Here is a 12,248-nt window from a genome sequence, read left to right as displayed (position 1 = left end):
ATGCCAGGCTGTGGCCCGTTCTCGATGCCAAGTGCGGCCTCCAGTGTAGAAATAGTGCTGTACGCTGTGTATCACTGATATCAGCTGGGTGACGACAATTGAAAAGCCCAACGTGCTACACTAAGCCAGCAGTAGCATGGTTTACTAAGCTACGCTAACCAGCTCCTGGTGGTAGCTACATAATGACTGTACAGGCATGAGAGTGGTATCAAACTCTCATCTAACTCTGGGCAAGAAAGTGAATCATATTTCCCTAAATGTCAAACTATTCCTTTAAGGATTCATAATGATAAACACTCTGTGCATTTCTACATGTAGGGTCATATAGTATGTACCATTATATGAGTGTGCCATTGACATATTAGGCCTAAATGACTAAAGGTTATATATTTTGTTTTCTAACAGTGAGTGTAAACACGTTACATGCACACACACACAGACACAAACACACACTGCACTTAAACACTCAACACATTTATTGAAAAGATCTATTGCCTGCTTGCCTGTCTCTTGATCTCCAAAGAGCCCTAATCAATCTGTGGTGTCGCTCTACTAGAGCAAATAAATCCAGTCTCTGTGTTCTGTCCTTAGTAACTAATCTGTAGTGTGTATCTGCTCTCAGCGGGGTCTCCTCAGGTCATGTTCTCTTGCCTCTTAACTGCCTCTCCTGCTCCAGTAGCTTGGTTTACCAAGTCAAAGGTCCTGGGGCTGGGAATCTATTGTTTTTCTGACTCTGTGGCGCAGCAGGTTGCATACAACATACATCCACACATTGAATTGAATGCAGTTACCTGTGTTGCATGCGTTGGTTTTTACTTTCTTCAGTCTGAGCCTTGATTTTAGGTTTCTTTTAATGGCTTTGTTCCTATTTGTGTAACCACCTCTGCTGTTATGAAAACCACACATGAAAACATAATTGTGCAACACAATACCTGCACATGCCCTTGCTTGCTAGGCTTAGGGTATTTACATTTACCGCAATCTTATCTCAATGGTTCATCTCTTGCAGTTAAATGTAAACTATCCACTGAATGTTGTCAACTTTATCAGATCTTCCAAATGGTAATATCTGATGAAATGCATACCAATAAAGTGGCAAAGAAAACACAACAGACCATCCGTTACTGTTTACTCACCATCCACTTGAGCATAACCTGGCCGCAATTTAAGACTTGCACCACCGAGCAGAGAAATTACAAAGCACATTCAGCAGTTTTGTCAGCTGTGGTCACCTTTATTGGACCGGGCCTTTGTACATACCAGGTGAGGTATCCAGGTGCCCCGCCTTGTCTGTAATTCTTACACACTGTGGCAACACTTGCTGTAGTTTGCCTGGAGGACTGCATGCCTGAACATCTGTGAACTTTTGCAGTGACGTACAGTGAGGAGTATACTGATCTGATCTTGTATAACAAAATAAACTTTCCACAGACACACAGTCTCACCATACATGAGCCAACACATCGGGTCAGAAGATGATATTAACAGTGTTCACTGGTTCCTTTTGTAGGAGGGCTTTATATGACATATTCTCACAAAGCATACATGTATGAAATGTGTTATATTTTACACTTTTATTGAGAATAACTACAAAGCAGATTTTAAAAACCAAACATCAATATACAATATATACAACATTTTGTGTAGATCATCATCAGTAGCTGTATTTCAAAAACATTTTGGAAAAAGGTAAACAATCATGTGTCCCTAATCTGTTTATTTGATCCCTGTATTGTAGATTTAAGATTTGCATGTTGCCCTTCAGTTAACTGATAAGCCATTCACATAAATCATGTCTGCATAAAGGATATTAAATCCTTTTTTTCTTTTGTTGCTTAAGTACTAAAGTGGGCACATTTCCTCTCCTTCGGTGATCATGTATTTGGGATAAATTTAGAGTACTGAATAGAGCTCTCCTCTACATTTACACAATGCAAGAGTTGAGTAACAGCAGTAAATCAGTTAGGATTCTTGTATGTGAAGACTGCCTCCCTCTGGCCACCAGGATGAAGTGAAGGTTTAATACCACAAATGAAACAAGATTGAATATGAAATATGAAATAGGTAAACTGTACATCGTTTAATCAGTGAAAGTCCTCTCTCCTCTCAAAGTTTACACTCATTGAATAATATCATTGAATAATATCAGTGACTGACATTCTGAATTAAAACATGCTCTCCCTCTCAAGCACACACCCTCTTAGACTGCAATACAATAAATGCTGTTGTGTTTTCAAAGATCTGTGCCTGTGTTGGATACAACATAAAGTCTAGTACACCTAATCCTCAATAATTCCCTGCTTCAATCATTGGCTCATTTTCATTTCTGTTTTTATTATTTTCATATTTGAACTTCTCCAAATGCTGTCTAACAAAATCATCTACCCGTTGGTTTCCTTTATTTCATAAATTTCACCATCATGATTTCCACCATTATACAGATCCACTGCACTCTCACCATGCTTCCTGATGACTCCAGTGCCTTAACCATAGGTAGCTCTTGAGTGTGCAGATTCTTCCCGATAGAAGGTATCCACAGTGAGCATCTGTAGGGCTCGCTCATCTTTCCTTTCGGGACATCTATTGTACTCACAACATCGTACCGTCCATGCTGGTCCTCCTCTTTCTGTGTGCTGGCAGAGTCCGTTAGGTTAACGTCCCCCTGGAACCAGTGGACGGTGCCACTGGGGTAAACTCCCCTGAACTGACACGTAGCAGCAGTATTTTTGATGTAGGAGTTAGAATTTCCAAAGCAGTCTGTAAAGATCAAGGACTTTTAGAAAGATAACAAAAGATAAAGATAGACCAATAAATAAAAAGAAAATATGAAATATTAAAAGTCAACTCACCTTGTACTGTAACCAAAGTCCTGGCAAAACCTACACCCACTTTGGAGCGTAGTTTGCATAAGTACTCTCCCTGGTCGACTGGCATCACATTGAGGAGAGTCATATCGAGTCTGTGGTTGGGAGTCTCTGCCGTCCTTTCACACAGAACCTCAGGGTCAGGCTGACTGTCCTCATATTTACATGATTTATTTCCACCCACCCAGGAAAATAATTTAATATCTGACTGGCTTGGCATAGTGACCCCACACGGCAGTGTCACATTTTCTCCGCACCGTGCCGCCACCTCGGAAACGGTCTGCAGGGGCACATCTTCACTGACTGAATTATCAGAGAGAGGGATGACAAGGTTAAATAACATAACATGGTGGTATGAATGAAACAAATATCATAATTTATATTATTTGTTATAATCATTCTGTGAGTAATAATCTGTAGGTATTCAGTTTCTGAGTTACACGTGATTTAGATTTGGGGCCACCTTAGTTGGGTAAAATAGTTTTAGGATTATCTCAAAGGAATAGTAAGACATTTTTGGAAATACTCTTATTTACTTTATTGCCAAAAGTTAGATAATAAGATATCTTATACCACTCTCACGTCTGTATGATATGCAGCCAGTTAGCTTAGCTTAACACATAAACTGGAAACGGGGAAGCAACTAGCCTGGCTCTGTCCAAATGCCACAAAATCCACCTACCTGCACACAACAAACTCACAACTTGACACATGGTACCTTGTGTGTTTGACTGTAAAAGCAACAATAAGTGGCATTATGTGTTGCACAATCGGCAGGCAGAACCATGCTAGCTTTGAGTTTTGCTTAGCTAGATTAAAGTTTTGTAGCTGATTGCTGCCTTTAAAGATATGTTAGTAATTATGTTAATACAAAGTAATATGTTATTAGTTAGATAAGCTTAATAAGTTAAAACAAGCAGGATGGACAGTGCTGGATACATGTTGCTGCTGAACATATTTCTGATACACTTCTGCCTTGGAGACTATTTGTAAGTAATATGTGTAAATAATTTTAAAACATTTTTCAAATCACATTGTCACACAATCTCATGAAACCTTTCTATTCTTAACACGTGCTCTGTTAACTAGTAGTCACAGCAGTAGCTAGCTGGTCACTGACTGACTTTGTCACATGTAGCTGTTGGGGGAGCTGGGTTTTTTACACAGTGCGGTTTGGTAGGAATTTGAATTTACATCGTTATATATGATTTATGTTCTTTTTTCTGTAATGTTTCAGTTTTACAAACAAAAGTAAGGATCCAAAAGAGGAACACAACCATTCTTGTTTTCAGTACACACCTTTAAGAGCTACAACATGTCTTTTTTTCTTACATCATAAAAAAAGTGTACAGCCATAATACAATAATATGCACCAACGCCGTGCACAAGCTGCAACCTTTAACACTAACTTACAATAAATGCTCTGATAAACATGTCTTTTCATGCACAAAACAAAGCCTCACCAGCGATCCTGACTGCCAAAGTGAACCAGATGATGGAAACCCAGCCATAAACATGCCGTGCCCTCACACCAGAGTAGAAACTCATCACTTTGATCTGTATTAAAATCAATATTTATCTCATTAGATGAGTCAGATGAAAGCAAAACCTGGTGAGCTACTACATGAGGTAAAACAAGCTGTCTGTACTCACCATGGCGTTCTCATAAATGTCTTTCATCCACTGTAGCTTTCTATGATGCCGACCCAAACAGAAGGGTCCGCTTCATTTAGTGTGTTGGAGCTCCAGAGGATGTGTTGTGTGGAAGAACACTCAGCGAGCACCACCTCTGCATTTGAAAAAAAGAAACTCCAGATCGTGAGGTTCAGGTTTTCACTCGAGCATGAGCAGACATGCCCTAGAAGGAATGGCTGTTGAGAAACACGAGGAAGAGCGGATTGTTTGGTTTCCTGCCTTCATGCCCCCATGAAGAGAAAATAACTGAAGGATTATTTTTTCCAACAGTCCAATTCATACAGACTGGTTTTTTTTTGCAAATTGTCTCTACTTTCCTGCTTTATACATATGTTTATGTATATTTTTTTGAGCTTACACTTAATTCTGGCTCACAAAAATATTAGTTATTGTATTTGACTATTATTTTTTACTATAAAAAGTCATATAACAATAGTTTTAGGCATATATACAGTCTATTATCAAACAATTACTAATCAGATATGTTTAATACTTAATTAGTAACTTGGATTTCACAAGTTTTGTTCCCCTTTACTTCAAGGAGCCATCTGTTAACCCAGTAGTCTTAATGATTCTGTGCCTCTGTATTTTAAACCCCCGAGCCTACATGAATATTTTTAAAGGTTTTCCAGGTCGGTGTTGTTTTTTCCATCTAAATTTGACCCTTGCCCCTGACAATGAGCTGCGTCTGTGCCCACCTTTGGTAAGTCCAGGAAATGAGGAACTGAGAATACGAGTTCAGCGGTTTCAAATAAAAATGCCAAACTGGAAGTCTGGCAAATAAGAGCCTCATATTTTCTTGAGAATGGGGTGGTGTTACTGTTTAAGATGTGTTGACTGTAACAGGTTCAGGATAATCATTCATATTTGACAACAATTCATGTTTGCCCCTTAAGCTGAAATGCTTCTTTTTAATTAGTTCTAATTAGAGCCTCTCTGAATCTTTTAGATAGATTTACTCTCTGTCGATTACAGATTACATCTAATGTGGTTTGAGCTTAAATCGCTGTCCTCACTAAAGGAACAAATGACAGACATCATAGTTTGTGATGGTTTATTCTGATACTTTAGTGTAAAAAACGTTTCTCTTAGTCAAATTGAAAACAGCCAGTTTGTTGGTTTAAAGTGTCATTTTAAATAGGTTTGTACTTGTCACTCTGACTCACTCAAACCACTTATCTCTGGAAGGAGAAATTACTCCACTTGTTGGGAAAACTGAGGGTTATGCTGACTTAACAGCAGTTTTGGCAAAGAAGCAAGATGGCATTTGAGTTTTAGATTGAATCTTTAAAACAGTCAATCTTCTCTGTTATCCAGGGATTGTCTGTTATTTGTTCACGAATAAGTTTTGCTGGGGGTTTTCTTCAGAGAGGAATGATACAATTGTAAGAGTTTTAGCTGAGTTTTGTTGAGCTGTCACAGCTTGGCCTGGAATGTGACTGTAACACCAAAAGAAGAAACAGTGTAGGCTATAATTAAATGAATAAAAATACAAGAATAATAGGCTGGTTTCCAAAGTCCTGTTTCTACACTACAAATTATTGTGTTGTCTTGCTAACTTGCTAAATCAATTTTCCTGTAAATAATTGATGTGAAACATTTTAAGGACTCTCTATAAATCGCAGCAACAGTTGCATTAAGATATATTGATTGTACTTGACTTTCACCCTCTACATTTTAAAACCACAGACATGTTCTCCAGTTGCACAATAAGCAGTGTAGAGGAGCTGTACTGTGAGGAGAAGATGGATGTGATTAAGAAGATAAAAGCGAGTAATTTGCTTGTGTTATCTAGAAAATGGAGGCTAATACAATAAGAAAGATATCTGCCCAGACATCTCCAAATACCACAGTAATCCTGCAAGAGAGGAAGTTACAAGTCACAACAAGATAAGTGCGTTATTACATTTTAAATCAAGTTTATATCTATAGAGCTAAGGCACCATTTTCACCTGTTATTAACATGTGATTTGTATCTGGATACATTCAGATTTTAACATGTAATTATTCATTTTTGCTACTACCGGTAGCTTTTGCAGGGCTTATTAAGTGACCTTTGAACATGTTCTCCAAATGTGCTCTGGCTGATCCAGTCACATCCAATCACATTCCAGTCCCAGTATGTTATCCATGCATTTATTTATTATTTTTTATTTATGGCATTCCCCCCTCTCACCCAGTGTCAGCTGAAATTGACCTCGGCCCCCAGCCTGCCTGAAGGAAAAACAGTTATAGATAATGGATTCATATGCATCACATAATCAGATAACATATTGTGATATATGTTATATATATTATATGTATTTTAATGCCAGGTGTAAATGGGGTAATGCTTGACTGATCTGATTCCGATCACAATGCACTCTGCACTCTGCATATACTTTCGGTTAAAGAAAACTGGCAAGAGTAGGCAGATTAACTCCCAACAGGTTGAGTCAGGCACAGGTGAAGCCTTGACACACACTGGCAAACAACACCCAGTCAGTCAGCCAGACAGTTATTAGAGATGTGGAGCAGCTGGGAAATCAGGCAGCAGGTCAGGGCTGATTAGTGAGTCACATATGTGCACAGGTGAAGAATGGAGTCACGAGAAAGACAGACTGCGACCGAGGAACGTGAAACCAAAACAAACACAAAGGTTACCAGATTATATTTTCAGATATGTGCAAGGGTTGAAAAGCAGTGCTGCTCAGTTCTGTTAGTGTTTGGTTTTTGTCAATTCGTTTTCTCTCGGGTGGAAGACAGACAAGAGGAGCAGAAAACTAATTCTGTAGTGGAGGGAGAAGAGTGATCAGCTCTGAACATCCAGGAGAAGTTTTTGTGTCTTTGATGTGTCAGGATGAAATCTGTGCAAAAGAACTGCTGAGCAGTCTGCCAGCTCTTGTCTGCAACATGAATGAAACTGATTTGTATATCCACTGTGTGGCACAGCAGGAAGGCTGGACAAGCGCAGGGGCAGTTTTACAACCTTATATTTTTATAAGTGCTATTCATTTTATTTTATTTGTTAGAGTCGGCTTCCAGTCAACTGTGAGCTGCACTGTAACACTAAAAGATCATTGTCCTGAGGAAGGTCTAAGGTATTTGTCATATGACTGACACCTGAATGAATGCAACTGTTCTTCTCTTTACTTGATGGTATACAAGGCAAGTTTAATTAGCAACTCTCAATACTTTAGAAGAATTTGTCTTTATAGAGATTATGCAAGTGATGATCAACCTCTATATCTATAGGTAGATATGTGGCTGAATTTGTAGACTGTCAACTAGGTTACACTTTGCTTGGGTTTCCAAATGACAATCACATGTTAACCGGTTATGTAACTGATATTTGACTTTATGTTTACATACTGTATACTGTATGTTGCTATAATTATGGGGTAAAAGCTAAGGTGTATGAATGCACTACATGGGCAAGGCTGTTTTAACTTTACACATCTTGCAAACTTGAACATATTGGTTGGTGTTTTTCTTTTGTGTGTGTGTTTTGCCTTCCCACTATGGTATATATCATAAGACACTGTTTGCAGCACAGCGGCTTTTATCTTCTTTTGATATTTCCTCAACTTTGAGATTAAACACTATGTGATGGCAGGAAAACAGTGTTTAAAGAGTTTGTGGCCCATCCACTGTGCAGTGACTTTGAAGATTTTTCTCTGGACATCTTCCTCACTTAACACTTTGGGACAGATGCTGCACACCCCGAGGGCTAACCCTCCATCCTAATTGGGTACAAGGCTCCAGCTTCTCTCATCACTTGCCACTTGCTCGTGGTGACACAACAAACTGTCCTCCACAGAGATTGCTGCCAGTGCAAAGGATATCCTCAAGTAAGACCTTGTTTACTTCTCCTCTAAATACTTTCAACGGCTCATTCTTCAAAATCATTAACTGCTATGTAGCTTATTAATACAGTCAGATGAATATAGTAACAGGTGCAGAATTTCTCTTTGAATGTAATAGGTGAAACTATAATGTTAGAAAGACTGTGATACCTGGCCAGCAGTCAGCCTGAAACATGAACTGGAAGTATATATCCAGCTTTTCTGAAATGTTTGCCTTTCACTCAGCTTTGATCTGTTTATATACACCAACCTCTGAAAAAAAGTGAGCTCACACCTGGATTTAGAAGTCCCACATTTCGACAGATGCACCTCTTTTCACGCCGTGTGGTGTGAAGATGACAAAGAAAAACTCTGAAAGTGACTTGTGAGACGCTGCTCTGCAGTAGGGCTGCTCGATGAGGTAAAAAACATCACATTGCGATTCATTTGACAGATATTGCAATTGCGATTCACGATTATGTAGACATGATAATGTTTGCATCATAAATTGAATTTTTACCCCCCAAAAAAGTAATAAAATCATGATAATGTGAAATTTTTGGGGTTCTGTATCAAACAAACATGTTTCATTAAATCTGGATTTGTACACCAGGGCACCTCTGCAGCACTACCGTACTTCATTATAATGCTGTTTGTCACACATTTGACCTAAAACATTAAAGCTCTTGCGATTTGCATATTGCACTTGGCCATATTGCGATTTTGATCATATTTAAATGAATTGTGCAGCCCTACTCTGCAGGTACAGTCACTCACACAGGATGTATAAAAGTATACCTACTATGACTATGACTGTGTTGTTTGAAGAGTACATTTTAAGTATTTATCAAAGTATGCTGGTATATATTTTGTTACATTAATATTTTAGTGTCAAAAGTCTCTGCAGAGAGAGGGGAAAGACTCGTAAAAATTCATAGATGTCTCTGTTGGACCTTGGAGTTTGTGGAATGTCACACATCTTTTTGTTGCTATGACACGCACAACCATTTAGATTTTAATGGATCTGAACTTGATGGAGCTGTATAAATGAACATTAAGACTATTGCACCAATATCAGAGCATCACAAGTGCCGTGCCATCACTCTCAGTTACGTTAATGGCTGTTATGAACATTTACGGCAATGTAAAGCAGGTGATCTATCAGTGAGCAGGCAAAGACGTGCTGAGGACTCCTCTGTGAGAAATAATGCATCATGTGTAGCTGGGAATGCGGCATGCTGGAGAGAGGGGACTGAAGAATTTAAATAAAATCTTGTCTTTCAAGTGTCCACGGTTAGAGTCAGTCAGTGCCAAAAAGTCAGTGTGACTCAGTGTGGAACTGGCACTTAATTGCAGTTTTAAAAGAATGGCACTGAAACATGTTGAATGATGTGGTTCTGCAGCTGTTTAAAGGGATAAAAGACAAAGTCAAAGCAGGGTGTGCCTAAGCACCCTATAGAGTCAGTTTGTTCAATTGTTTTAGGTTTAGCAGCTTTTTCAATGTAATTGAATCACCTTGCCCTCAGGTGTTTGAATGTTTGAAGAAATTTATATTATATTTTCTAGAGTGACTTCACTAACATTAGATGAACTCATCTATGCAATTAACAAGTACTGTAAAAATCTACAAAAAAGCAATTAAAACAAATAAAGATAGCTTCTTACTGCAAGGGATACGCTACCTATACAGTTGCCAGGGGGTACGTGTAAAGACTGTGACTTTGAAAAAAAGAAGAAATGATGTGGTGTAATAGTTAGATAAAGAAACAGATAAATGGTAGAAATAGCTAGTTAGTTAGCTAAAAGTAATAGAACAGTTACTCTGCTCTCTCTTAGACATTTACGGTAACTAATATGTTATACAAACTACTAACATTATGGTGTTCATAGACCATACTCCTTATAAAATCAAGCCCAGAGAAGGGCACTGGAGACAAGAACTTTTCAAAATACTTAAATACATTATTTGTCTTTGAGCTTCTCTGAGTGAGGCTCAGCAAAGAAATAAAGTTATGTGGGCTGATGTACTGAGAACTGCCCTGCTTAGGATTCAGTCCCTGATTCTCTCACACATTCCTGGCAGACAAACAATAGTTAAAAACACAAGATTCAGTGTGACTGGGAGTTATTTCTACTTTGATCTACAATGCAACTACAATGCTCATGTGTTACATTTTTTGTAACACATGTGTTTTCCACTTCTGCTTTTCTTAGATGTATATTTTCCCCGTTGAATACAAATACGATGTTTAGTATCAAGGCAGTACTTTTAAGAGTTCTTTGTCCTTGGGCGTTTGCTTCTGTGAATGCTCCGTAAAGCAGAGGGAGTCCAAATCAAACAGTGGGAAGGAGAAAGAAACTGCAGTGGAAGGATATACTCATGAGACAAGTAGACAGATGGAGAGGGAGAGAGAGAGAGAGAGAGAGAGAGAGAGACTAAAACAGTGAGGCAGTATATGTCAGTATGATAATAAATATTGTAGATTAATGCTGTGCTGGAGAGGTCAACAAGAAGCTGTAGATGATAACTGAAAAGATAAACAAGGAGAATTAGGCTACTCATGATTGGAGGCAGGCAAGAAAAATAAGAAAAGCGGAAATGAAAAAAGACATGGACATGAAAGAGAAATAAAGATCAAGTTTGAGAGCTATCCTGACAGGGCGCTGCTGGTGTTGCTGTACTTGGTTAAACTCTACAGGTGGCACTAGAATCATTGAAAGGGTATGATAGCTTATCTCAGATCCAGTGAACGCTTGGGTGCTTTGCTCATTTGTGCAGCCAAAGTAAAATGCTGCTTTCGAATGATTGGAATATCTCTTTCAATTAGTTTATATGGCACACACGGAAATAAAATCTTTAACTGATACTGTTGCTGAGGTTTCCTGTCATTCAGTGCTGTAATGAAGCCGTGCAGCCTGTCAGTCCGATGAAGACCACAGTCATGTTGTCGTTTGACAGTAAGTGAATGTGATCTGACCACTGGTGCATTTTTAATCTCAGCCCCGGCTTGTAATGTCAGCTGAGCCTATCTCGCTGGGCTGCAGGCCAAGAGGCAAAAGCAGCAACAGGGAGAGCCAAGGCCCGACATAGTGAACACAGTTTCCATGGCAACAGAGGATGCTGCCACTTGCTGTCCATTAGATGGATGCTGGATGTGGCCCTGGATGCCTTTTTTTTTCTGTCAGTCGATGTTCACCCTTTCCTTGATGATTTTAAGATGGCGCGCTGGATATACTGAGGTCAAGCCATTGATTTTTTTTGTCTTCTTTCATTTGTATTTCTTATAAAGACACTGGCAAGCAACAACAATGAAAAGTCCCTTTGTGGTTGTGCTACATTTCATTAAACTGTTGCTGTATTGTGTCTTAAAGTTCACTTAAAGTGTCCATGTAAATGAAGTTAAACTGATCAAACTTGTTATGTTTATTTGCTCAGTGGCAAAATTCTCAAATGGGTGACGATGACCAACACAATAACCATTTTCATCTATCTTGAAAGAAATCTACCTGATTACCTACATTACATTTATTTATTTGTATTTTGTCTCGTTATACAATACCTTTTCAAATCCAGTTATTTTTCCTAGAAAAATAGTATATTGTTGCCTTTGAGTTCAACTCAGTTTATATGTTTCGCACTCCTGTCAGTGTATTCTGTGTTCAGGCCGCTGGGTGTCGCTGCTGAGCCGCTGTCAGTCTGCAGAGTCCCAGTCGGAGCTGTCCAAGGTGCTGAAATGTGTCCTCAAACCTCAGAGATGAATGTAGCCTACAATATTCAATATCATCCAACTGCAGCCACAAATGGGCGTTCTCGTGCTGGTGGGGGTTCCCGTTTTCGCTGACTGGAACGCCCCCTTCTTCTTCG

General features: G+C 38.9%; 1 protein-coding gene across 1 annotated transcript; it reads right to left on the bottom strand.

Moving 5' to 3' along the window:
* Positions 1 to 1,143: 1,143 nt before the first annotated feature.
* LOC118322620 lies at positions 1,144 to 4,650 on the bottom strand. Its single transcript, XM_035654345.1, has 4 exons — positions 4,518 to 4,650; positions 4,328 to 4,421; positions 2,850 to 3,167; positions 1,144 to 2,757 (listed from the first exon to the last, which is right to left on the bottom strand). Exons 1-4 carry the CDS (start codon positions 4,542 to 4,544, stop codon positions 2,399 to 2,401), a joined length of 798 nt encoding a protein of 265 aa, XP_035510238.1. The 5' UTR covers positions 4,545 to 4,650; the 3' UTR covers positions 1,144 to 2,398.
* Positions 4,651 to 12,248: the final 7,598 nt, after the last annotated feature.

Source organism: Morone saxatilis, unplaced genomic scaffold, assembly GCF_004916995.1.
Source record: "Morone saxatilis isolate NCDOM2014 unplaced genomic scaffold, NCSU_SB_2.0 Contig14, whole genome shotgun sequence".
Taxonomy (NCBI): domain Eukaryota; kingdom Metazoa; phylum Chordata; class Actinopteri; family Moronidae; genus Morone; species Morone saxatilis.
The sequence above is the reverse complement of the archived record's forward strand: the minus strand, read 5'-3'. Positions and strand labels throughout refer to the sequence as shown.

Coding starts and splice junctions, on each gene's coding strand:
- LOC118322620 (XM_035654345.1), bottom strand. CDS start 4,544: ATGAAAGACATTTATGAGAACGCCATG. Junction 4,422..4,517: donor ACATTTATGAGAACGCCATG/GTGAGTACAGAC, acceptor ATTTTAATACAG/ATCAAAGTGATGAGTTTCTA. Junction 3,168..4,327: donor TTTGGCAGTCAGGATCGCTG/GTGAGGCTTTGT, acceptor CTGATAATTCAG/TCAGTGAAGATGTGCCCCTG.